Genomic DNA, 27,497 nt, shown 5'->3' with positions numbered 1-27,497 from the left:
GCATCCAAGTAAAAAGACAGCTTCATGATTGAAAGGTCTGATTCTAGTAGATTTGTATAAAAATGCCTTTTATCATATACTTTCAAATTTGGGATCTAAGTAGAAATTAAATTATGTACTATTTAGGAGCCCTTGGGTGAGTCAGTCAGTTAAGCGTCTGACTCATGATTTTGGTTCAAGTCATGATCTTAGGGTTTATGAGATCAAGCTCTGTGTTAGGTTCTGTGCTGGGTATGGAGCCTGATTAAGATTCTCTCTATCCCTCTGCCATGTATCCCCTTTCTTAAATATATATATATATATATTATTTGGGGGGGGTGAATATTAAGTATTATAAAAGTATAGGAATATTAAGTAGTATAAAAGTATAGTGAATTGTGAATATTAAGTAGAATAAAAGTAAATTTTAAGTAGTATTGTGAATATTAAGTAGTATGAAAGTATAGGAAAGTTTGACATAGGCCTGTTCTCTAACTTGTTTGCTCTCGTACCATTCAAGTTCATTAGCCTCACTGATTTGTTTGTGTGTAGATGCAAGGACAGAGCCCACCTGCTCCAACCAGGGGGATTTCCAAACACAGCATAAGTGGTACAGATGAAGGAGAAGATGGAGATGAACCAGATGAGGTGGGCACTGATGTTGTGGATCTTTTGCCAAGGACGGAAATCAGGTAGGTTTGTTGCAAGTGGTTTATTGGATTTTCGTTTGTTTTGTTAGTGAATTCTTAATGGTACCTTCTCTTCCTCAGTCAAGAGTACTTCTGTGACATCATTATTTCTTTAGGAGTCTGGAATTAAGATTCTCTCTTTTGCTTTCTCAGTGATAAAATCACTTCAGAGTTGGTTTCTAAGATTGGTGACAAGAACTGGAAGATCAGGAAAGAAGGCTTAGATGAAGTGGCAGCTATTATCAATGAAGCAAAATTTATCCAGCCGAATATAGGTGAACTACCAACTGCCTTGAAAGGCCGACTCAATGATTCAAATAAAATCTTGGTATGTAGAACATACGCCTGTTCTTTTGCTCTCCCTCCCCTCTTCCCTGCAGGAAGTTCCTTTTTAATCATCTTCACCTACAAAAAAAAATGAGTGGTCACTTCATTTGCTTTAAACTGGAAATCCTTTAATTTCTTAAGTGTGCCTCAAGATCAGTTGGTAGATGGAGGTTTATTAATCAGATTTTCATGAATCTCAGATTTGCTTTTTATAAAACTCTAATATTAAATATCCTTATATAAAACAGTTATATACATTACCATGCTTAATTTCTAATTTTTAAATACGGGTTTTTATGTCAGGATTTTCTTAAACTAGGCTTTACCTTACTTTATTATAAAGCACTATCCTTTCTGGTCTAAAATTCTAATACTCCAGTGTTGTGAACTAATGATAAAAGGAGCAGCCACTATCTGTAAATTATTCATAAGCTAATTACAATAGCATCATAACAAACTGACTACCCTGTCTTTCAAGTAGGCCTTAAACTTCCTAGTACATGGACTACTTAGCAGCCAACTTGGAAAACAGCTTGCTCCTGGTTTCATCAAGTATTGGCTCTTTTCCCACTCAGGTGCAGCAGACATTGAATATCCTCCAGCAACTGGCAGTAGCCATGGGCCCAAACATCAAGCAGCATGTGAAGAACTTAGGTATCCCTATCATCACGGTGCTTGGAGACAGCAAGGTAAGCCTGACTCCTGGAATGGCCAGCCACATTCTTGGGCTAAGAACAGTTCTTACATGTTTGTGTAAGAGTACACATAAACAGCCTATAAACTTTGTAGGGAAGAGAACATTAGCAGGAAAATAATAAACATCTTTACCTCCCAGGCAGTATGAGGGTGAACAGTTATGTCACTAGCCTTGTGACCCTTAGATAAGTTATTTCTCTTCTTTGAGGTTCAGTTTCTTTATTTGTGAAATTTCATTCTTAGAGAACTAAATAAGAATCTGTACATATGGTACCTGCTACTATCTCATATAGTATGCACTCAAAAAATGTTCAGTTTTGATTATGTCATCATTGTTCTATGTACTGTTAGGAAGAGTGAATATGTTTATGAATTTTGGGGTCATGTATTTATTTTCTTCCTTGTTATCCTGAACTTCTGGAGCAGGATCTTCTAGTACTTTAGTTTCACAGTCCAAGAATCAGTCTCAAAAGTTGCAAGCCTCTTATATTTAGCCCAAGATTGAATATTTGAATGTGTCTTTATTTTTGAGCAATTCATTTAGTGTGAGGAATTGGGGTATTTTAATATTTTTCATGTTAACAAGACTTCATTCTGTGAATGCAAATTAATATGAAAGCGTAAGTGTTCAGGCAAATTGTTAGTTATTTAGGTCTAACTTTTAGTTAGGAGTTCTCTATCCTGTAGAGTTACATTCTCTATAGATAAGCACGGACATAACAGCCTCCAGAGTTTCAGAAAATAAAACCTCCAAGTTTATTCCCCTTACATGATACTCTATGCCCAGGTCACTGTTTTTGCCTAATTTAACCGAGTAGAGGATCTTACAATTGGAGCTTTATGTTTCTCCTTTACTTTGGATTTTCAGTACAATCATTCATAGAACTAGATTCTGTGTCAGAGAAGTTGATTCTAAGTATGTTCATGTGGACCTTAAAGAAACCTCTGTTGTTCATGTTCCCAAAGTAAGAAAATTTTTCACTCCCTACCTCCAAACCATAAGTGATACTATCTTTACTAATTCTTTCTTCCATTTAGAACAATGTTCGGGCAGCTGCCTTAGCAACTGTGAATGCTTGGGCAGAACAGACAGGCATGAAGGAATGGCTGGAGGGAGAAGATCTTTCTGAAGAGCTCAAAAAGGAAAATCCTTTCTTGAGGCAAGAGGTACTACAAATATGTGCTTTACTCATGACTTTGACCTTCTTAGAGGTGTGGACCTACCTAATAAATATGCTTGTATGGACAGAATGAGTTTCATTATGAAACAGTTAATAAAATGAAACCAAATTCCTGAAGATTTATACCACGTACATCTTTTTCTCCCCCCTTTCATATACTTTTTTAACAATAAATTTTTTTTTTAAAGATTTCTTTATTTGAGAGAGGGAGAACACATGCACACATGAGTGAGGGGAGGAGCAGAGGGTGAGGGAGAGACTCCTCAAGCAGACTTCCGCTGAGCGAGGAGCCAGAGGTGGGGCTTGACCCCAGGAGCCTGAAATCATGACATGAGCAGAAATCAAGAGTCAGTTGCTCGGGGCGCCTGGGTGGCTCAGTGGGTTAGGCCGCTGCCTTCGGCTCAGGTCATGATCTCAGGGTCCTGGGATTGAGTTCTGCATCGGGCTCTCTGCTCAGCGGGGAGCCTGCTTCTTCCTCTCTCTCTCTCTGCCTGCCTCTCTGCCTACTTGTTATCTCTCTCTGTCAAATAAATAAATAAAATCTTTAAAAAAAAAAAAAAAGTCAGTTGCTCACCTAAATAAGCCACCCAAATGCCCATTAACAGTAAAAAAATTTTTAAAGGACTAGCCTTTCTGTGAAATCTTGTTTCTTGAACTCTGAAATGGTAAAATAAAAGTTTTTAAGCAGATCATAAAAACAGAATTCAGCATTCAAAAATCCATCAGTATAATTCATCATACCAGCAGACTAAAGAAGAAGAATCATATAATTGTGTCAGTTGACTCAAAAAAGGATTTGAGAAAATCCAACGTCTGTTCATGACAAAAACTCTGAGCAAGTAAGAAATAGAAAAGAATTATTTCAGCTTACTAAAGACCACCAGGGCACCTGAGTAGCTCCGTGGGTTAAGCCTCTGCCTTTGGCTCAGGTCATGATCTCAGGGTCCTGGGATCAAGCCCATCAGTCTCTCTGCTCAGTGGGGAGCCTGCTTCCGCACCCCCCTTCTGCCTGCCTCTCTGCCTACTTGTGATCTCTGTCTCTGTCAAATAAATAAATATCTTTAAAAAAAAAAAGACCACCACCAGCACCTGGGTGGCTTAGTTGTTAAGCATCTGCCTTCAGCTCAGGTCATGATCCCAGAGTCCTGGGATCAAGCCCCACATCAGGCTCCCTGCTCGGCAGGGAGTCTGCTTCTTCCTCTCCTACTTCCCCTGCTTATGTTCCCTCTCTCGCTGTGTCTCTCTCTGTCAAATAAATAATAAATAAAATCTTTTTAAATTTTTTTAAAAAATAAAGAGACCACCTACAAAAAACCTCTATAGATAATGTCATACTTATATTTAGAGTGGTGAAAGACCGAATGCATTCATCCTAGGTTGGGAGCAATGTCCGTCTCACCACTATTAGTTAGCATAATATGGGAAGTTCTAGTCCCTGCAGTAAGGCAAGAAAAAGATACGAAAAACAGTTTGGAAAAAGAAAAGTAAAACTATCCCTAATGGCCAGTAACATGGCTGTCTACATAGAAAATCCCAAGGAATCTACAAGTAAACTCCTAGAACTAATAAATATTTGAGTTCAGTAAGATTACAGGATACAAAATTAACACACAAAATCAATCACGTTTCTTTATAATACAGTGAACATATGGAAACAAATAAACAATACAGTTTACAATTACACCAAAGAAAATGAAATCCTTAGATGTACACTTAGCAAAGAAAATATAGAATATGTATATTAAAAATTACAAAATGTTTATAAAAGAGTCCAAGGAAGACCCAAAGAGTTGGAGACACACGCTGTGGTTGTTGATAAGAAGACTCAATGTAGTAGAGATGTCAGCTCTCCCCAAACTGATCTATAGGTTTAATGTAATTCCCATCAAAATTGCAGCAAGTTTTTTTGTAGACAAAAGCAGGCTTATTCTAAGATTTATATTCTAGCTACAACAGTCCTGACAAAGAAGAAAACTGTGGAAATAATTACTCTATCCTATATTAAGACTTAGATATTGCTAACATAATCAGGAAACTTACATGGGATTGGGAGGTGGAGGACAGACCCAGGTTAGTGGAACTGAAGAGAACCCCAGAAATAGACCCACGCAAATATGATCAACTGGTTTTTGACAAAATTACCAAAATAATTTAGTGTTGGAAGGCTACCCTTTTCAACAAATGACTCCAAAGCCTTAGACATCTGTAGATAAAACACTGAACCTCAACCTAAACCTTCCATCCTATTCAAACATTAACTCAAAATGGATCATGAACTAAGTGTAGACTATAAAATTATAGAACTTTTATTTTACTTATTTTTTCATGGTGGGGTTTGAACTCATGATCCTGAGATCAAGACCTGAGCTGAAATCAAGAGTTGGATGCTTAACCAACTGAGCCACCCAGGTGCCCCAAAACTATAGAACTTTTAAAGATAATATCGGTGAAAAACTTCAGGATATAGAAATTCTTCAGGCAAAGAATTCTTAGACTTGACACCAAAACCACAATCCCTTTGATGGAAAAAATTGATAAATTGGACCTCATAAAAATTAAGAACTTTTGCTCTGCAAAAGACCATGTCAAAATGAGGACAAGACAGCTATACCACAGGAGGAAGTATTTGCTAACTCAGTATCTGATAAACATTATATAAAATTTGTAAAGAATTCTCGGGACACCTGGGTGGCTCATTTGGTTAAGTGTCTGCCTCTGGCTTAGGGCATGATCCTGGGGTCCTGGGATTGAGTCCCGCATTGGGCTTCTTGCTCAGCAGGGAACCTGCTTCTCCCTCTGCCTGCCTCTCCCTCTGCCTGCTGCTCCCCCCTGCTTCTGCTCTCTCTTCTCTCTCTGACAAATAAATAAATAAAATCTTTTAAAAAAAAAAAAAAAAGAATTTTCAAAACCATGAAAAAAAAAAAGATGGGGCACCCAGCTTGATCAGTTGGTGGGTGGAGCATATGACTCTTGGTCTCAGGGTCATGAGTTTGGAGTTCCGTCTTAGGCATAGAGCCTACTTTAAAAAAAAAAAAAATGGGCAAAAGACATGAACAGATGTTTCACTGAAGAGGATATGCAGGTGGCAAATAAGCCCATAGATGTTGTTCGGTATGATTAGCCATACAGGAAATGCAAATTAAAACTAGTGACACATCACTCTACAGCTATCAGAAGTACTGGAATAAAAAAATAATTTTAACACCAAATGCTAGCAAGGAGGTGGGGAAATTTGAACACTCTGCCGGAGGAAATATAAAATGGTACAGCCACTCTAAGAAAAAGTTTGGCAGTTTCTTTCAAAACTAAACATGTACAGGGCGTCTGGGTGGCTCAGTCAGTAAGTGTCCAACTCTTGATTTTGGCTTAGGTCATGATCTCAAGGTCATGAGACTGAGCTCCCTGTCAAGTTCTGGGTTCAGTGGGCAGTCTGTTTGAGATTCTCTCTCTCTTTCTCTCTCTCTCCCTCCCTCTCCCCCAACCCCCTTTCCTTCTGCTTCACTCCCCACTCATGCACATGCCCTCTCTCTCTTTCTAAAGTAAATAAATCTTTCTTTTTTTTAAAGATTTTTTTATTCATTTGACAGAGACCACAAGCAGGCAGAGAGGCAGGCAGGGAAGGAGGAGGGAAGCAGGCTCCCCGCTGAGCAGAGAGCCCGACGTGCGGCTCAATCCCAGGACCCTGGGATCATGACCCGAGCCGAAGGCAGATGCTTTAACCCACTGAGCCACCCAGGCGCCCCATAAATCTTTTTTTATAAACCCCCAAACTGAACTTACAATTACTATATGACCCAGCAATTGTGATCTTGTGCATTTATTCCTTAAAAATGGAAATTTCTGTCTTCAAAAGAATCTATACACAAATGTTCATAGCAGCTTCATTCATGATAGCCAAAAAGTGGAAACAGCCCAAATATCCTTCATATGTCCATATGGTAATACTATTTAAGATTAAAAGATTCACTGATAACGAGCAACAGTTGAGATAAATCTCCAAGGAATTATGTTGAATGGCAAAACCCAGCTCCAAACAATTATATACCATATGATTCCACTTGTGGAGTATGTTTAAAATGACAAAATTTTAGGGGTTCCTGGGTGGCTCAGTCATTAAGCGTCTGCCTTCGGCTCAGATCATGATCCCAGGGTCCTGGAATCGAGCCCCACATCAGGCTCCCTGCTCCGCGGGGAGCCTGCTTCTCCCTCTTCCACTCCCCCTGCTTGTGTTCCCTTTCTCACTCTCTCTCTTTCTGTCAAATAAATAAATAAAATCTTTTTAATAAAATAAAATGACAATTTTAGAAATGGAGAACAGATTAGTAGTTATCAGGGATTGGAATGGGATAAGGGAGATCCCTGTGGTTATAGAGGAGGCAATATGAGGGATGCTTGCAATGGAACTGTTTAAAATCTGACATGTGGTGTCAGATGTAGTAACATATATGTGATAAAATCGTAGAACTAAATACAGGCACAGACACAAATGAGAATGGCAAAGCTGGGCAGTCTGAACAGGATCAATGGATTGTATCAATGTCAGTATCCTGGTTGTGACACTATAATTTTACAAAGTGTTACTGTTAAGAGGAAACTGAGTACATGGGATCTCTGTATTATTTCCTATAACTCCATGTGACTACAGTTATCTCAATTAAAACTTCAAGTAAGGGTGCCTGGGTAGCTCAGCTGGTTGAGCAACTGCCTTCAGCTCAACATGATCCTGGCATCCCGGGTTCAAGTCCCGCGTCTGCCTCCCTGCTCCATGGGAGGTCTGCTTCTCCCTCTGACATTCTTCCCTCCCATGCTATCTCTCTCTCTCTCTCAAATAAATAAAAATCTTAAAACTTTAATTAAAAAAATAAATACAGATATGAATTATTTGGGGGAAATAGAGAAAAACTGTCAATATGGGGCTAAAAACAGAAGTTCTGGCAGAATCTGTCCTCTCCTGATCAAATAAATGTTAAACATTTTCTCTAGCTGAATAATTCTTAGAATTTTTTTTTTAAAGATAAGGGAAAGATTTTCATCTGTAAAATGCATTAAGAACTATTGAAGCTTTATTTATTGTAGTTTAATACCCAAGTGTGGTCCAAAGAACCATGTCCTTATCTTAAAGAAAATAGTCATCTTTGCATATATCATTTAAATATAGCATTGTTCTTGAACAGTGAAAATTACTGATTTTATATTGGAAAGTTGTAGTGTTTGGTACTGATGCAATCATTAAGCCTAAGATTATAAGTAATAATTTTCCACTTGAAGTGTGTAACCGGTCTTTATTTCTTTTGGCAGCTTCTGGGCTGGCTGGCTGAGAAACTCCCGACTCTTCGTTCCACCCCCACAGACCTTATCCTTTGTGTTCCTCATCTCTACTCGTGCCTAGAGGATCGCAATGGAGATGTGCGGAAGAAGGCCCAAGATGCCTTGCCATTCTTCATGATGCATCTGGGATATGAGAAAATGGCCAAGGCTACTGGGAAATTAAAGGTACTACTTCTTGTGGTTGCTGCTGTTAAAAGCCATTAGAAAAATATTGAATGTGAGTATATATATAGGCAAGAGATCATATTACCTCCTAGGAGTCTCACTTGAAATCCCAGTGAGAGCAAAAATATGTTGAACTCCCAAGAACTTGACTCTGCAGGGGCAAAAGTTGTGACCTTCTAGAATGGTAGTTAGTTTAGTATGACTTCATAATGGGTGTTACTTCTCTTGCACTGTGTGCTGCCTCCCTTACTTCATAGGTATTTCAAAACTAGGTGCTCAGTGATGTCCCAGCAGCTCTTTTAGTAAGCATAGTATGAGTGTATCATGTATGTGGCATCTCATTTCCCCTGTTGTGTTGTCTCCCTAGCCAACTTCTAAAGATCAGGTACTGGCTATGCTAGAGAAAGCCAAAGCTAACATGCCGGCCAAGCCTGCAGCATCTGCTAAAGGAACTTCCAAACCAATGGGAGGGTCTGCTCCAGCCAAATTCCAGCCAGCTTCAGGTAACTGTTTTGAGACGGTTAAGGGGGAAAAAAGTAGCCCAGGGGAACTCTGAAAAGAAACAGAGCCTTCATTTCTTATTGTATTTCCAAACAGCTGAGATCCTAGGCCCTCCCGCCATTTTCCCTCCCTCCTTCCTTACCCTTCTACCACAAACATATTTGTCAGGTTTTAAGCCAGGCATTGTGATGAAGGTATAAAGATGCTTAATTTGATTTCCACTTCCAAGAAGGAGTTTCGGAATAGCACATTGAAATACTCCAGAAAATGAGTGTTCCATCCTATTTTTAAGGTTTCCACACGTTTTCTGCTATTGGATATTATAGTTAGAGGGGGGAAACTGGGACCATCTAGTCTAATCCTTTTATTAAGAGACAAGGAAACCCAGAAGATGAAGTGACTGGCACAAGGACAGCCACTCAGTCTAAACCAGCATAGAATTCCTCTTCTTCATCCCAGATGAGTTGTCCTACTGCAGTGCCTGTTTGCTGATCCGTTCTAATATTTGCTCATCCTTTAGAGAAAAGTCTTGATTTCTTCACCCTAATATTGTAATTCCATCACGTATAAATAAAACTCCAGTCTATAACTACTATTTTGCTAGACCTACTGCTTAATAAATATTATTCTCCTTAGTGGGATACAAACTATTGATGCTATAGAGGTAGAAATTGTAGATGTTTAAGACTGTTGGTATCAAAGGATTTATTCGATTATAAGATCTGTAGGAATCCTGCTATATGGTAAATACTGAGCGTCAAAGATTGTAAACCGCCCCTGCCCAAGGAAGTATCAATCTAGGAAAAAGATTTAACTAATTTAATAATTTAATTTAATTACTTTAATTAATAATTTAATTAATTTAATAATTTAACTAATTTAAAACCTCAACTTAACTGTTGGCAAAGTAGATGTAGATTTATTGAGTTAATGTCTTAGGGTTATGCTTAAAAAGAAATTCAGGCAGGAAAAAAAAGATTAGGAAAAAAATCCAATTGAAAATACTTTCTCAATTGACATTTAAAACTAGGTTTTCACATCATTATGTATTTAACCTGATCAGAATAAAGTAATGTTAGTTAGAGTTTATATTTATAGTAGATGCCTTTTTTCCTCAAAGCACCTGTTGAAGATTCTGTTTCCAGTACTGTAGAAACCAAGCCTGATCCAAAAAAGGCCAAAGCTCTAGGAGTTTCTTCCAAAACAAAGGTATGTTAGCTCTGCATACTTAGATGCAAAATTGCTCTTAAGTGTGTTTTATACATCGGGTCACTCTATTAGGAGAGATCATATTGTGTTTGAAAGAGGTTTTGTTGGGGCGCCTGGGTGGCTCAGTGGGTTAAAGCCTCTGCCTTCGGCTCAGGTCATGATCCCAGGGTCCTGGGATCGAGCCCCGCATCGGGCTCTCTGCACAGCGGGGAGCCTGCTTCCTCCTCTCTCTCCACCTGCCTCTCTGCCTGCTTGTGATCTGTCAAATAAATAAATAAAATCTTTAAAAAAAAAAAAAAAAAGAAAGAGGTTTTGTTTATCTGAGAGAGAGAGAGGGCGTGAGTGAGAGCACGAGCAGGCAGGAGGGGCAGAGGCAAAGGGAGAAGCAGGCTGCCCACTGTGTAGGGAGCCCAATGTGGGGCTTGATTCCAGAACCCTGGAATTAGGATCTGAGCCAAAGGCAGACACTTAACCAGCTTAGCCACCCAGGTGTGCCCCTACTCCTTTTCTTTTCTTTCCTTTCTTTTTTTTTTTTTTTAAAGATTGATTTATTTGAGAGAGAAAGAGAAAGTGAGCCCAAGCCAAGGAAGTGGCAGAGGGAGAGAATCCTCAAGCAGACTCCCTGCTGAGTGCAGAGCCTGACGCAGGCCTCCGTCTCATGATCTGTGAGGTCATGACCTGAGTTGAAACCAAAAGTTGGCTGTTAACGGACTGAGCTACCCAGGCGGCCCCAGTACATTTATTATTATATGCTCATATACAGTGGGCACGCTGGCCATTTGTTTGAGGATTATTTGTTTCCTTCCCTATCCATGGTCCTTTAATTCAGTATTACTTTAAATAGATAATTATCTTCTAAACTGTCCAGTGAAAGCTGTTCTTTTCCTGTCCTCCCCACTGTCCTCATACCAAATTTAACAAGTGCTTATTTTAGTATTTGATCACAAGTGCTTTGAAGTATTTTTGACTCTGTTCTTAATGCTGTACTTTTTTCCCCAGTCTTTTGCAGTTTACAAAACAGTTTCACATAAATGATCTCACACTTGTTTTAACTGAATGACTTCAGTGTTTGAACTAGAAAGAAATTCTAGCCTACTAGAAATAACAGGCTCTTGCTGCATTTATATTAATAAGTAATAATGATCCCAGTTTTAAAATTCAAGTATTACTTTATTTATTTTAAGATTTTATTTATTTATTTGACAGAGATCACAAGTAGGCAGAGAGGCAGGCAGAGAGAGGAGGAAGCAGGCTCCCTCCTGAGCAGAGAGCCTGATGCAGGGCTCGATCCCAGGACCCTGGGATCATGACCTGAGCCAAACGCAGAGGTTTTAACCCACTCAGCCACCCAGGCACCCCTCAAGTATTACTTTAAATACATATTCTAAGTGTTCACTATTTTCTTTCCATCTGATACAAAGATTTAAAATCTCGGATTATTTTCACTTTAATAATTCTTTAAAATGTCTTGAGCAAGTTTCTCTAGAAACAGGTTCAGAGCATCTCCAGTTACAATGATGTGATAGAGATACATTTTATATGCAGAGAGGCAGAAAAGCTTTCTTGACTAAGACATGTAAATGCCATTCAAAATGTCAATAATATGGAAAGCTGTAAATGGTGTTGAAGATTTTAAGAAAGAAAGCTGTCCAGGGGCACCTGGGTGGCTCAGTCAGGTAAGTGTCTGCTTTGGGCTCAAGTCATGATCCCAGGGTCTTGGGATCAAGCCCCATGTTGGGCTCCCTGCTCAGTGGGAAGTCTGCTTCTCCCTCTCCCTCTGCCTGCTCCTCCCCATGCTTGTGCTCTCTCTCTCTCTCTGCCAAAGAGATAAATAAAATCTTTCTTTTTTTTAAAGCTGTCCAGTAAACAAAGAGTCTATGACCCAGACCAATGACATTATAATAGAGTTTTTCCACCTACATTACATGCCAATCCAAGGTAACCCACGGTTACTTGAGAACATATTAAAAACATTTCTGGGAACCCCTGGGTGGTTCAGTTAGTTGGGCATCCAACTATTGATTTCAGCTCAGGTTTTAGTCTTTGTTGTGAGACTAAGCCCTGTGTCATGCTCCGTGTTCAGAGCACACAGACTGCTTAAAGATTCTCTTCTCGGGGCGCCTGGGTGGCTCAGTGGGCTAAAGCCTCTGCCTTCGGTTTGGGTCATGATCCCAGGGTCCTGGGATGGAGTCCCGCATCGGGCTCTCTGCTCAGCCGGGAGCCTGCTTCCTCCCTTCTCTCTCTCTCTGCCTGCTTCTCTGCCAACTTGTGATCTGTTTGCCAAATAAATAAAGAAAATCTTTAAAAAAAAAAAAAAAAAAAAAAGATTCTCTTCTCCCTCTATCTCTCTACTCCCCCTCCACCCCAACACACACACACACACACACACACACACATCAGCTCATGCTCCCTCTCAAAAAAAAAATTTTTGGTGGGGCACCTAGGTGGCTCAGTCGGTTAAGCATTTGACTCTTGATCTCAGCTCAGACCTTAATCTCAGGGTCATTAGTTTAAGCCCCATTTTGGGCATAGAGTCACTTTAAAAAAAAGAAGAAACAAGCAAACAAACACATTTCTGGAAATGTGCAAAAGCATAGTATATGCAAGATTCTGTGGCTCACCTGTTTCTTTCCTGGGGAATATAATATTGATAGTGTCTGTTTTATAGAGAGCCCACTTACCAGGCAATAACATCATATTCCCAAGGACTAGTACCCTAGCTAACCAGCGTTCCCTGAACCTTTGCTGTAGAGTGCACAAGGAAAGAAAGTGCCCAGCAAAACCAGCTTAAAGGAGGATGAAGACAAATCTGGTCCTATTTTCATTGTTGTTCCAAATGGAAAAGAACAGAGAATGAAAGATGAAAAAGGATTAAAGGTAAGGAAAGGACATGAACTCTCAGGAATTTTTTGCTTTCTGTTTTGTTTTGTAATTATTGTTTTGTTTTGTAATCAAGAATGTCTGGAATTCATTTCATTATTGAAATACCTAATAATGAACTGAATCTTTGCTTATAAACTATAGCTTGTTTCTCTTAGGTTTATGGGAGCATTATTTCCTGCAAAAGGAACTATAGAATGGAGCTATTGCCTATTCTTCTTCCAAATGGAAACCAAAGTTGTTTTAATTTTTATAATCCTAAAATGGAAAATATTCATTGATTTTTATCAACTACACATTTGTAGTAGGCTACTTGTTTAATCCTTTTTGTACCTGATACCTCAAAAGACATATCTGGTGACTATCTAATTCAGTCATTTCTCTTTTTATATTATTTTGGTATTATTAGGCAGTTAAATTTTTTGTCAAAATACATTGTTTAAAAAAAAACCAAGCAGTATGAAAAGTGCAGAGTATAGTATAAGAGGCATGTCTCCCTCTAATCTCCCTCCACAGGGGAAGATATTATTACCAGTGTTTTTGTATATTACTCCAGAAGTATAACTATTTCATACTATACAGTCATAGGTGTATAAATATGTAGCGCTTTTTACACACAGGGGACGTGCTATACTCTTTGTTCTGTATTTTGCTTTTTTCTTTTAATGATGTTTGAAATATTTTAATAGTCAATACATGACTGCATGCATATATACATTCATTCTCTTTATTGGTAAATCACGTGTATGTACCTGTCTTTATCCCAACCCATAATAAAAACATTAGGTTGCTTCTCTTCTTTCACTATTATAAACTATTTTGCCATGAGCATCTTTGAATGTAGGTACTTGTGCACATATGTGAATGTATCTTTATTAAACTCCTACTAGAATGTATATACATATTTAATTTTTATAGATACTACAGATTTTCCCTTTATTAAAATTGTACCAGTAGTATCATTATGTTATACAATAATAGAGCATTGATTTTTCTAGTGAAAATTGCTGAATATTCTATTCCTAGAAGATGTTAAGAGTTAAGCTTCCAGAAGTATGACCGCTCGCTAATACATTTTGCATTCATATTTAATTACAAATTAATCTTGTCAAATTTTAAAATATCCTTACATTGATTTTTGCAGCAGCTTTAAATAGAATTCTCTACCTCATTTCAGTTGAACATCTTATAGTCCGCTTTCCCTGGTTTTTTTCAGGTGCTGAAGTGGAATTTTACTACTCCACGGGATGAATACATTGAGCAACTAAAGACCCAGATGTCTAGCTGTGTGGCTAAGTGGTTACAAGATGAGATGTTTCACTCAGACTTTCAGCATCATAATAAAGCCCTTGCTGTCATGGTTGATGTAGGTTTCCAGTAGATAAGTACACGTGTTTCTCAGATCCATGAAAATACTAAGCTTTGTGAAATAACCAGAAGTTAATGTGACTTGAGAAGGAACTAGAATATACCATATTCTTTGGCTTTAGAGCTGTTGTATTATTTGATAGAATAAATGACTGTCGTAATTTTAGGTCTTAAATAGAACCTTAAAAATCTACTCTTTTTCTTAGACTCCAGTAAAATCTAGAACTTAAATTTTTATACGGTCTTATTTGTCTTTTGTTTTAAGCACTTGGAGAGTGAAAAGGAGGGTGTTATTGGTTGCCTGGATCTTATCTTAAAGTGGCTTACCCTGCGGTTTTTTGACACCAATACAAGCGTCCTGATGAAAGCCCTAGAATATTTAAAATTGCTCTTCACCCTGCTAAGTGAGGAGGAGTATCATCTTACTGAGAATGAAGCATCTTCCTTCATCCCCTATCTCATCCTCAAGGTAATGTGTCATTCTCACTCTGGAAGACTGCCCAACTTCCCAGCTGACCTCCACTCCCATCCTTTATTCCCTCTTCCTTTTCCATCTATTCTGTGATGATACCTGCCCCTGTTCTCCCAAGATGTGGGATGCATAGGACGACACTTTGTCACTCAGGAACTGCCTCAATCATTATTTTCTTGTCGACTAGGTTGGAGAACCAAAGGATGTCATTCGCAAAGATGTCCGTGCCATCCTGAACCGGATGTGCCTTGTCTACCCAGCCAGCAAGATGTTCCCCTTCATCATGGAAGGAACCAAATCTAAAAACTCTAAGCAAAGAGCAGGTGAAGCAACAATTTAAACTGAGGCATGAGTCTGTGCAGCAGTGACCTCTAAAAGAAATAGTTTGTAGATGAACCAAGGACATTTCTTCACTGTCGGCATGGTTGATTCCAGCCTTCCAATTGGACTGTGAGAGTGATGAGTTGCACACTGGTGGAGCCAGTATTTGGTGATACAGGCACCACTCAGTACCACCCTGGTGACAAAATCAAGTGCACAGGGGCCATCTGACTCACAGGCATCCCTTTCTTCCAGGAGCACTTGCTGGAACAGTATTATTTGGTTGTATGTCTTATCAGAAGGCAGTAAACGAGGAAAAGTGCTAGGCAGAGCCAGAATAAGATCGTAGCTCTTCATGTACACCCAGCAAAATGTATCTAGTAAAGATAGGTCACTAAGCCGAATGTGTCTTGGGTCTCATTAATCTAACCTTTCTCCCCCATCAGAGTGCCTGGAAGAACTGGGGTGTCTGGTCGAGTCCTACGGCATGAACGTTTGCCAGCCAACCCCAGGGAAAGCCTTAAAGGAGATCGCGATTCACATAGGAGACCGTGACAACGCTGTGCGCAATGCTGCCCTCAATACCATCGTCACCGTGTACAACGTGCACGGGGATCAGGTGTTCAAGCTCATTGGAACTGTGAGTGACTTCTGAACATTTCAGCGTGTTGTGACTTGCATACCATTGCAACTCTAGCTCAGTTTTTACCACTTTGTATTATAAACCCAACCCATCCGTGTGTCCTAGAGTTCAGATGAACCCCTGAGGGTGTCTGATCGTTGTAGGACTTTTATGCTCTGTCTTACTGGAAACCACATTTTCTTCTCTGTACCTTCTATTCATACCATTTGCTTTAGAAACAAGAACTGTTTTTGAATCATATCCTGAGCTAGTCTGAGATTTAGATTCTGCCTAGAAATCTGCTCTATAATTTTCAGCATGTTTAGTTTTTAGTGAATAGGTACTCACATGTATAATGTAGATTCTGGTATCTGTCAGATGAGAAGAGCCATGAGCCAGACTCTGCAGACCCATCAGGTGCTGCTTCTGGTTGCTGACTTTGACCGGGTCACTTGTGGTTGCACCTCAGGCCGGCCTTCCCTCCAGTGACCTCCGAGTATTAAATATACTTAAACGGTTTTTACACATCTTTACCTGTATTATTAGTCTGTTTACATCCTCCCTACAGGTCAGTGAAGGAGATAAAGCAGATGGGAATTTTACAGATGATCAGCAGGGAAGCTTCTTTCCTTTCGCTCACGTAGTTAGTGCTGACAGAGCAAACATGAGGAAGCGTCATTTAATCTTTGACCTTTTCATTTGTAGTTACTAATAGTTTTTCCTTTCGTATCCTTGCCTTTTTTTTTAAAGATTTTATTTATTTATTTGACAGAGATCACAAATAGGCAGAGAGGCAGGCAGAGAGAGAGAGGAGGAAGCAGGCTCCCCACTGAGCAGAGAGCCTGATGTGGGGCTCGATCCCAGGACCCTGGGATCATGACCTGAGCCGAAGGCAGAGGCTTTAACCCACTGAGCCACCCAGGCACCCCGTATCCTTGCCTTCTTTCATAGTTTCTCTAACTATAAGGTTTTAACAATAGTTTATTTTAAATGTAGCTAGTGTTTTGAAAATAAACCTATCCCAACATAGTAGGTTCTGCTTGCTTCAGTATATGAATGGATATTGACTCTGGGCTTTCCAGTTAGGTTTTTAATTCTCCTCATATTGTTGTAGAGGAGCGTTCTAGTAAGTGTAATTTGGCTTCATTTTGCAGCTCTCTGAAAAGGATATGAGCATGCTCGAGGAGAGGATTAAGCGGTCAGCAAAGAGGCCTTCGGCTGCCCCAGTGAAACAGATGGAGGAGAAACCTCCGCGCACACAAAGCGTAAACTCCAACGCCAACATGCTGCGCAAGGGACCAGCCGAGGACATGTCCTCCAAACTCAAGTATGTAGATGGAGACAGTGGTCTGAGAACATCCAGTGGCCTTTACCTCGTGTGCTTAATGCTTATCCTGTAACATAATCTTGAGTTCCTGTAGCCATTACCATGCATGCCAGAGTGTCTGGAGAAATGTCTTGTAGCCAAATGTTTAATCCTTCAGTCTTCATTGTCTTTGTCTTTGTCTCAAAACCACTTCTAAATAGTCTTGTGCCTTCTTTCACTGCTTTTCCGTGGACAGAATTATGTATCGCACTTATAGGATGTAAGTACTGCCTGCTAATTTCTCATTAGCAGGGCTCTTATATCTTTCTAACTTCTGACTTGGATTCATCCCCTCTGGAGGGTTGATTGGTTTAGAGTTTATAACTCTAAACAGGTTAGAGGGTATCCATCAGTATCCCATGAACCAAGCCTTCCCCAGAAGTCCACTGGCTAGCAGAGGGGGCAACTCAATGTCATGTAGTGAAATTACTGGTTCACCTTTGTCCTTGTGTGATACCTGGCCATGCTCAGGTTCCTAGTCTTCAGATAAAGCTAATAAGTAAAATGCATGCAACCCAGAATTGGTATAGGGACTCGAAATACTACCTTCTGAGCAAGACAGCTCTATTTTGAGCTATGTCCAATATCTAATGTTAACCAGTTTAAATTTGGAAACTTTAAATATTTATTGTTTAGATGTAATGCCTGGCCCTGACCTGTCAAAACTGAGTGTTTCTATTCCTAAAAAGAGGTGACTGACCCTCAACATCTAAAATGTACCAAACTAGTGTTTGGAAGAATGCTTATGATTAGAAAAACCTAAAACACTGGTTAATTTGGCAGAAAAGAATCAGTCAGAGTAAATTTTTCTTAAATTTGCATCCAAGTAGAGAGCTTTGAGTCAGTATATTACATTGTTTTCTGCCCCATTTGGAATATCAGTACAAGGTTTGTTGGCATTGATGAACTAGAGAGAACACTTAACAATCTGGAAGGTAGTATAAATACAATCATAAATATTGTAAATACGATACTATAAATTTATTACCGTAAAATGATCTACTCTGAGAGTATTCAGGAACCGGAGTTGTTCCCCATTGAAGGCACCTGCTTAGGCTCGAGGACTTAAATCATTCAGGGGGGCTGAAACCAGAAGTTGAACATCTGTCTTGAAGCTTTGGGGCAGCTGGCAGTGTGACTCTTGTTCTTTGGTTCAGAAGTCTCTTTAGTTCAGGAGCCTTCTTTTGCTTCCCTTAGCCAAGCCCGAAGCATGAGTGGGCATCCTGAGGCAGCCCAGATGGTGCGCCGAGAATTCCAGCTGGATCTAGACGAGATTGAGAATGACAATGGTACAGTCCGATGTGAAATGCCAGAGCTTGTTCAGCACAAACTGGATGACATTTTTGAACCGGTCCTTATTCCTGAACCCAAGTAAGTTCATCTCTTTCAGTTAAGTGTCAGCATTGCACAATCATGAGGGTGCATACGTGGAAGGAGTTTTCTGTGCAGTCAGAACGTTTTAGAACTGATTATGTATGACTGGTGACAGATAGTTCTTGACTCAGACCTGGAGCTAGTGGAGAACTGCATAATTCCAGCTCACTTGGGATGTCTTGTACCAAAGATTGATTTTTTTTTTTCCCCTTTGCTCTGCTCTCTAGAATCCGGGCTGTTTCTCCACACTTTGATGACATGCACAGCAATACAGCATCCACAATCAATTTTATTATCTCCCAAGTAGCCAGTGGTGATATCAACACGAGCATCCAAGCTCTGACACAGGTAATGGGGGTATGACCCAGGACAGTAATCGCAGTGGCTGAGGCTGTACAAGTGGTAGCTGCGTACGGGTCATAGTTAAAGGAGGCAGGTTCAGCACTGCACTGATGAGAAAGTGCACAGGGACCACTCAGTGTCATCACTTGCCTCCCAGGAGGTGGCTTTCATAGATCCTTGCTTTTTACACTTGCATCCATTCACCAGAGGCTAGAGATACAGCACTGAGTCAGTAGGGATCAAATCTCATGGAACTTACTTAGGTTTTAGCAGATAGAGAAGAACAGGTAAACAAAATATCAGATCAGAGCAACTAATGTATAAATAGAACTCAAATGGGGTGATCAGAGAGAGGAGCCGAGTAGTTATTCTGTTGGTGGTCAGGGATGCAGGCAGAGGGACCAGCTAGAAAAAGGCTGTCAGGTAGGAGTGAGCTTGAAGATTCAAGGCCCACGTGCCCAGAGCAGAGTGGGCAAGGGGGAGAATGGTACAAAAGGAGATTTAAGAGGTAGACAGAGATCATGTTGTGTAGGCCTTTAAAGCCCGAGGGTAGGTTGTTTGGATTTTAAGTGTGTTGGAAAACCATTAGAGAATTTTGAGCAAAGAAGCTACATGTTTTGTTTTGTTTTACAAATCATTCTCTTCTGCTTCCCTTCCCTAAGAATCTAGTCCCCAAACCAGTAAGTTGGTGGAGTAAGGTAGGCATCCACCTTGTGGCAAGGTGGTGGGCGTGGGGAACCATCACAGCCCATTGCAAGGTTCTCAGAGCCCCAATGTTGTGAGGATGGTGTCATGGGGGGGGGGGGGGGGGGGGGCGGGGGCGGGGGGGAGGGGCCCAAGAGAAAGAAAAAGAGTGTGGGGCAGCCGGCCCCACGGGGGGGAGGGTAGGAGCCCCGGCAAGGGGAGAAGGATAGCCACGTGGGGTGGGGGGGGTGGGGCAGCTTGCAGGCAGCTCAGAATGGGGAATCCAGAGCTGAACCAGGAGAAGTAGGCATCTACGTGGGGAAGGACTGGGGGCAGAGATGGGAAGGGGATTGGTCAAAGATACATAAGGAAAATAGAAGCCACGTTTCTTTTTTTGTTTTGGGGTTGGTTGGTTTGTTTGTTTTTAAGATTTTATTTATTTATTTGAGAGAGAGAGAAACATAAGCAGGGGCAGAGTCAGAGGGATAGCGAGAAGCAGACTCACCACCAAGCAGGGAACCCAACTCAGGGATCGATTGCAGGCTCCCCGGATCATGACTTGGGCCAAAGGTAGACCTTTAACACACTGAGTCACCCAGGCACCCCTGAAGCCATGTTTCTTACTTTCAGAAAAGAGTGCTACAAATATGAAAGGAAAGCAAAATAGAATAAACTCTATTATTGGACCAGAATTAGATTAGATGTGTCAGTATGAACTCATGATTTTCAATACAGAGATGTAGAAATAGCAATATAAATGTATGTATATATGTGGTATAAATGTATGTTACAAATATACATGTATGTATATAATATGCATATATTTCCTAGTTCTTTTCATTGAGAGGACCTGAGAACAGCAGTACCCCAACAGCAACAAGCACCCCAAATCTCGGCTTCTAAGAGTCTCATGCTCTACCGACTGAGCTAGCCGGGCACATTAAATCTTAGCTTCTAAATACCATCTTCCACTAAAAGGGAATGAGGGCTCCTTGAAGAAGAGGTAGATTCTAGGGCTGAATTAGAAAAAGTACAAGAGGGCGCCTGGGTGGCTCAGTGGGTTAAGCCTCTGCCTTCAGCTCAGGTCATGATCTCATGATCCTGGGATTGGGCCCTGCATTAGAAGCCTGTTCCCCCCGCCGAACCCTGCCTGCCTCTCTGTCTACTTGTAATCTCTCTCTCTGTGTCAAATAAATAAAATCTTAAAAAAAAAAAAAAAAGAAAGAAAGAAAGAAAAAGAAATGTACAAAATAATCCTGGAATATTGTATTGTACCTGACAGTGAGGAGAGGTTCAAAGAATGATAGAGACATATCAGAAGGACCCAGTGGCCATCTGAAACAGACTCCTTCTGTTTGCACAGAGGATAGGTTTAGCATCAAAATCAATAATGATAGTAATGAGGTATAACCCAATGAATTGAATAAAATTTAACAAAATAGGTAACCCCAAGTTCAGGCACTTGTAAATTAAAAATATAAAGAGAAATGAGATATTTAGTTTCATAGTACCTCCCCACAAAATATAGAGGACTGAGATACAAAAAGTAACCAAGAAATACAAAATACTTGGAGTAATTTGACAGTACAGAAGCTTAGACAGCAGCTTGAAGTGTCACAGTGAACATCAGTAATAGGACAAGATGAAATCTTGTGTCACCTTGTAGGAGCCGGTGAGAATTCAGCGTCACTTTGCTGACATTCCTAATATCATCTAAGCTTGAAGAAACCTCAAACAAATGCAAACTGAGGGATGTCAAGGTCAAGAAGGTTACAAATGTCAAGGTCAAGAAGGTCAAGGAAAGACTGAGGATTGGTCTAGATTCTAGACTGGCCTTTAGCTATGAAGAACGTGATCAGGACAATTGGAGAGAGTGGAACGGGGCTGGAGGACTAGGTGTGATCGCGCTAATACTAATTTCCTGATTTTCAGTGTTGCCTCCTGAGTATGTAGGAGGATGTCCTTGTGACAAAGAAATCCACAGTGAAGTGTGAGATGGGCGTGGAGCACCAGACTGACAACTTACCCTCAGCTGATTCGGGGTTTTAGAAGTTCTTTTACAGTACATCCAACATTTCTATAATGTTTGAACTTAATTTTTACTGGGGAAAGTGTCTCTCTGGCCATTCTCACAAGACCATATCTATTAAGAAGCTCTTACTGAAATTCATATGAAAGATAGTATCGCCTGCACCAAGATTATCACAGTGGGGAGGAGGAAAAGCAGGTGGTTCCAGATCATCTTCAATAGGTAGCATCCATAAGACTTGGAGACAGTTGAGATGTGAAAAGTAAGGTAGGAAAAGAATCAAGAGGAACCCCTTGATCTTTGGCTTGAGCACCTGGGTGGAGGGATGGTGGTGCTGAGATGAGATAAGCTGGAGGAAGAACAGTCTGGAGAAGTTGGATGTTAAGAGCTATGTCTTTGCTGTGTTAAGCTTGAGCAGCCTGTTGGCTATCTCCCATCAAGACAGATGGTTATAAATGAAAGAATTTGGGAATCTCAGTGCAACATTTTTGCTTTTGTTTGACAAATAGTCTCCTATTAACAATTTCGACATTGGAGGGGATTCTAGGAAATAGTGACTTGAATACTTGCATTCCTGTTGCCTTCTCTGATCAACTTCAATCCAAACCCATCTGCCATTTCTGATCAGAGGAGCTGACGGGTCTGGTAGGTGGCATCTGAAGTCAGTACAAGTGTCAGGCTCCGTCTACTACAAGTGAAGCCTTTCCCGCATAGACACCTTCAGGAAAACCTGAAGTTCAGTAGTGCAGAGCCAGGGAGGAAGATCGCAACACCCAAAATCCTGGAAAGAGATCTCTCTTCATCCAGAGAGACCAGCAGATCCCCTAAAGAAAGGACAATGGTGATGTGTATGAGTGTTAATAGAAGGACCTGGTGTTCTCCCTGGCCCCCAGGGAACTACAGGTTGCTGAAAAAAAAAGGCTGAATTCACTGTCTGAGACTGGGAAGTCTCTAGCTTTTGTACCTCAGAGACAGAAGAGCAGAAGTGCTTGCCCTTGGTGTTGGGTCACGTGACTGATAGGTTGCCAGCTGGCATATCACTAATTTAGAAGAGCAGAAATTGCTCTGTCTCCCATTTCAGACTGCCACAATTGAGTATTTCCAAAAGGCAGACCCAAGAGTGAATCCTGCCTAGATAAAGAATAATAATGAACCATATCATAAGAGACGCAGTAACTGGAAAGAAGAATAAGACAAAATAATCAGAATGGGAATCTCTTAACACCGTGAAACTGCTGGAGGGGACAAGATGACCGCAGCGGAGGGGAGCAGGGTGTGGGAAGAGTTCTTAAAGAGGATTTATTATTACATAGAAAGATTTGGGCAAAAAAACATGGTTTTAGAATTTTAAAATTGAGTAGATGGTCTGAAGGGAGAGGATGGTAACTGCAGAAACCAAATTAATGGTCTGGATGACAAGGGTGACAACACCATTCAGTGGGGAAAGGATAGTCTTCTCAACAAATGATGCTGGGAAAATGGATATCGACACGCAAAAGAGTGAAGTTAGACTCTTAACGCTATATACAAAAACTAACTCAAAATGGATCAAAGACATTAATGTCATAGCTAAAGCTATAAACTCTTGGAATAAAATGTGTTGTGGGGGGGGTCTCCTTGTGTCAGTAGCAGCTCGAGAGCAGAATATGAGTCATGGCACACAGGTGTTTAAGATGTTTCTTCTCTTCTTTGACTGAATTTTAGTTGAAAGAAGTACAGCCAAAACTGCAACCACAGGGGGAGAAAAATCTCAAGGAAAACTATTACAAGCAACAGGAGTCTATTGGATCAGGCTCTAAAGCAAAGAATAGAGGGGCACCTGGGTGGCTTAGTGGGTTAAAGCCTCTGCCTTCGACTCAGGTCATGATCCCAGGGTCCTGGGATTGAGCCCTGCATGGGACTCTCTGCTCAGTGGGGAGCCTGCTTCCCTTCCTCTTTCTCTGCCTGCCTCTCTGCCTACTTGTGATCTCTGTCAAATAAATAAATAAAATCTTTTAAAAAAAGAAAAGAGTAGAGAGATTCAACCAGTTAGCATGAAAGTTGGAGGTAAAGTTCTTCTAGACTATGGAGGCACCAAAGTAGTTCTAGATGACAAGGATTGTTTTTTGTTTTTAAGTTTATTCATTTGAGAGAGAGAGCAAGCAGGGGGAGGGGCAGAGAGAGAGACTCTCAAGCAGACTCCCCACTGAGTGTGGAGCCCGACACAGAGCTCAGTTCCATGACCCTGAGATCATGACCTGAGCCAAAATCAAGAGTTGGAAGCTTAACTGACTGAGCCACCCAGGTGCCCCAAGGATTATTTCTTATTTAGAGATGGTGACATTCTCAGAAAGTATGTAGACTGAAATAAATCATTACTGAAATGGAATTGCATGAAGCTGCTCATTCCAGTGAAGCTGTGAAATCTTACTTTCATCAGGTGAATAAAATGATGTCTCTCCTTTAATAATAACCTAAAAAAAGAAAAAAAATTACCATATGGAAAGATCTTCATGATACTGGATTTGGCAGTGAATTCTTGCATAGGACACCAAAAGCAATGGCAACAAAAGAAAAAAATAATTAAATTGAATTTCTCAAAATATAAAAGTTTTATGCATTAAAGGTCACTATCAAAAGAGTAAAAAGATAACATTTCTCCAAAGAAGATCTACAGGTGGCCAGTAAGCACATGAAAAGTTGTTTCCATTCTTAGTCATTAAGGAAATGTAGATCAAAACCACAGTGAGATACCACTTCACACCCATTAGGATTTTTTTCTGAAAATGGGAAACAATAACTGTTGTTACAAGAAGGTGGAAAAACGGGGACTTGTGTGCATTGCTGGTGAGGACATAAAACAGTGCAGCCGCTGTGGAGAACAGCCTGGCGTTTCCTGTCACGGTTAAACATAGAATTACAATAAGATCCAACAATTTCACTCCTAGAAAGTGGGGACCCAAACAGATAGTTGGGCCCCGGTGTTCATAGCAGCATCATTCACAGCAGACAAAAGGTGGAAAACAACAGATGAATAAACAAAATGTGGTGTCTCGGTACAGTGCAGTATTATTCAGCCATAAAGATGAATTAAATTCTGATGTATGCAGTAAAATGGGTGAACCTTGGAAACATGCTGCGTACGATAACTCAGGCACGAACGGACAAATACTGTATGATTCCACATATATGAGGTATCTAGAAGAGGCAGATCCATGGAGGTAGAAAGTAGAGAGGTTACAGGACTAGGCGGGCAGGGGAAGGGGGACTTATTATTTAATGGGTATGGAATCAGTTTAGGATGACAACAAAGTTCTAGAAATAGTGATGGTTACGTAACACTGTGAAGGTACTTAATGCTATTGCAATATATACTTCAAAATGGTTAAAATGGTAAGTTTTATATGTATTTTTACTGTTACAAGAAAATTAAGATAAAAGTAAAACCCTCAGTAACAAAAATGTTGAAATAGGAATAAATCAAGTATTTTACAAAGAAAATTGAAAGACATTAGAGAATTTCCAAATAAATGAAAGTATACTATGTTCACAAGATTTGGGTTTATCAATTGCCAGTTCTCCTCAAATTAACCTATACAGTCAGAGCCATTCTAATAAAAATCTCAACAGTTTTCCTGTAGTCATGAAACAAATTCTTTTAAAATTTATATGGGAGATCAACGGGCTTGCAAATAGTAGTCAGTTTTTTTAAGACTTTAAAGATGAGAACACAGTGGAGATGGCTTATGTCCCCAGGCATCAGCTGTGACTACAGAGCCCCTGTAATTAATAGTGTAGTATTGGCCTGGACAAGCAGATCAACCATTGAGATGGAACCAAGAGGCCAGAAATAGACTCACATCTATAGGAAAGCGAACACAGAAAAGACCTTAAAAAATCACTTGGTAAAGCTACATTAATCAGTAAATGGTGCTAGGACTAATTTTCTGTAGGAACAACAGATTGCTATTTCCTACACCAAAGTATGTTTCAGATAGATTAAAGACGTAGGTGTGAATAGGAGTACATTTTTTACTTCACATGATGTGAGGATTTCTTTTTAAACTAGACACGGGTGCACCTGGGTGGCTCAGTCATTAAGCATCTGCCTTTATCGCAGGTCATGATCCTAGGGTCCTGGGATTGAGCCCCGCATCAGCTCCCTGCTCAGTGGGAAGCCTGCTTCTCCCTTTGCCAAGCCCCATGCTGTGTTCCCTCTCTCGTTGTGTCTCTCTCTGTCAAATGAATAAAATCTTTTAAAAAAATTAAAAACTACACACAAAACATAAAAGAAAAGGAAAAACCTTTTACTACATTAAAATTTCTAAGAACTTTGGTTATCACTAGATGCTCCTTTTTATAACAAAATGAAGAGACAAGCAGGGTGCCTGGCTGGCTGTCGGTGGAACATGGGACTCTTAATCTAAGGGTGGTGAGTTCAAGCCCTGTGTTGGCTATGACGTCTACTCTAAAAAAAAAAAAAAAGAAAAGACAAGTCACAGATTAAGACAGTTGGGACAGATGCAGTAGATGAAATATAAAGACGTGGAAATTAAATAATTCTTGCCAGTTTAGAGGTCAGAATAGTGGTTTTTAAAAAAGTAAACCCAGAAAGAATAGTAACCTCTGGTGGGAGGCAAGGTACGGGCTTGGAGGGGCAGGAAAAGAGCTTTTCGTGTCCTACAGATGTCCTATAGCTCATCATCAGAGGCAGATGTACAGATATACAGGCATAGAATTTCATTAAGTTGTATTCTTACGATTTGTATGTTGTATCATATTAAAGTCGAACCTTAATAAAAAAAAAATATATATATATATACATATATATATATATTAGTGGGCCACCTGGGTCAATCAGTTGGTTAAGTGTCTGACTCTGGATTTTTGGCTCAGGTCATGATCTCAGGGTCCTGGGATGGAGCCCCACATCAGATTCCCAGCTCAGTGGTAGTCTGCTGTCCCTCTCCCTCTGCCCACCCCCAACTGGGGTGATTTCTCTTTCTGAAATAAATAAATCTTTTTTAAAAAATTAGTTTAACAGTAAGCTAGATTTAATTAATATATATGTAGGGAGAATTTTACAGTCTCTTAAAATATCTATATTTTTTGTATCTTAACACCTGCTATAGTAAAAGATACACTTACCAAATTCTTTACTGGTAACCCAACAAATTTTTTAATAAATAATGTCACAAGAAATATTGACTACTTAGAAAAGAATGAGACACCCTCATGACCCATCAATCAAAAAAAAAAAAAAACTCTTTAACAATTCTGTTTATTTCTTGAGAGAGAAAGAGTAAGAGTGGGGGTAGGGAGCAGAGGGAGAGAATCCCAAGCAGGCTCCCTGCTGAGCGGAGAGCCCAACGCAGGGCTACATCTCACAATCCTGAGATCGTGGCCTTAGCCAAAATGAAGAGTCGGAAACAAGACTGAGCCATCCAGGCGCCCCACCCCAAAACTCTTAATAGTGAATAGGAAAGCAGTTCTCTCTAAAACTACTGAAACTACTGAACTCAAAAAAATATATTACCTGAAATGCATTTATTATTGAAGAAAGGCTAAAATAAAAGAACTTAATTTAAAAGTAGGAGATAAACTACAATTCTTGAGATGGATTTTTAAAATCATAAATCTAAATTTGTTTCCTGTGAAACAAAATTAATTCCTTACTAGCCTGATTAGAGACCAAAAATATAAGTGTCAGGAATGAGGAGGGAGCCAACCATAAATAAAGAAGAGACTGAAAAAAAAATTAGACATATAACCCTGTGGAAATTTTAAACAATTGATCTTTCCCTAAGGTTTTTTAAATAACCAGGAGATTTGGGGAGACCATTAAAAAGTCAGGAAACCGGGCGCCTGGGTGGCTCAGTGGGTTAAGCCTCTGCCTTCGGCTCAGGTCATGATGTCAAGGTCCTGGGATCCAGTCCCGCATTGGGCGCTCTGCTCAGCGGGGAGCCTGCTTCCTCCTCTCTCTCT

The 27,497-nt window shown here is 40.1% G+C and overlaps 1 protein-coding gene and 1 non-coding gene across 5 annotated transcripts in view; both read left to right on the top strand.

The window, feature by feature from the left end:
- Positions 1–27,497, top strand: part of LOC132008464 (cytoskeleton-associated protein 5) — a 106,848-nt gene that overhangs the window by 69,655 nt on the left and 9,696 nt on the right. For 3 of the 4 annotated variants that reach the window (XM_059387109.1, XM_059387111.1, XM_059387110.1), the window contains exons 21-36: positions 532–671; positions 822–996; positions 1,571–1,684; positions 2,730–2,858; positions 8,171–8,365; positions 8,733–8,868; positions 9,987–10,075; positions 12,827–12,952; positions 14,172–14,321; positions 14,589–14,792; positions 14,983–15,118; positions 15,563–15,756; positions 16,893–17,065; positions 17,301–17,324; positions 18,302–18,475; positions 18,706–18,826. In XM_059387109.1, coding sequence (XP_059243092.1) covers positions 532–671; positions 822–996; positions 1,571–1,684; positions 2,730–2,858; positions 8,171–8,365; positions 8,733–8,868; positions 9,987–10,075; positions 12,827–12,952; positions 14,172–14,321; positions 14,589–14,792; positions 14,983–15,118; positions 15,563–15,756; positions 16,893–17,065; positions 17,301–17,324; positions 18,302–18,475; positions 18,706–18,826 — 2,280 coding nt within the window. The remainder of the gene's footprint in view (positions 1–531; positions 672–821; positions 997–1,570; positions 1,685–2,729; positions 2,859–8,170; positions 8,366–8,732; positions 8,869–9,986; positions 10,076–12,826; positions 12,953–14,171; positions 14,322–14,588; positions 14,793–14,982; positions 15,119–15,562; positions 15,757–16,892; positions 17,066–17,300; positions 17,325–18,301; positions 18,476–18,705; positions 18,827–27,497) is intronic. The other variant, XM_059387112.1, reaches the window with a different exon arrangement.
- On the top strand, positions 15,245–15,353 carry LOC132008539 (small nucleolar RNA SNORD67). Its single transcript, XR_009401661.1, has one exon. It is a non-coding gene; the product is annotated as a small nucleolar RNA SNORD67 (small nucleolar RNA).

The sequence above is a fragment of the Mustela nigripes genome, unplaced genomic scaffold (genome assembly GCF_022355385.1).
Source record: "Mustela nigripes isolate SB6536 unplaced genomic scaffold, MUSNIG.SB6536 HiC_scaffold_148, whole genome shotgun sequence".
Lineage (NCBI taxonomy): Eukaryota > Metazoa > Chordata > Mammalia > Carnivora > Mustelidae > Mustela > Mustela nigripes.
The sequence above is the reverse complement of the archived record's forward strand: the minus strand, read 5'-3'. Positions and strand labels throughout refer to the sequence as shown.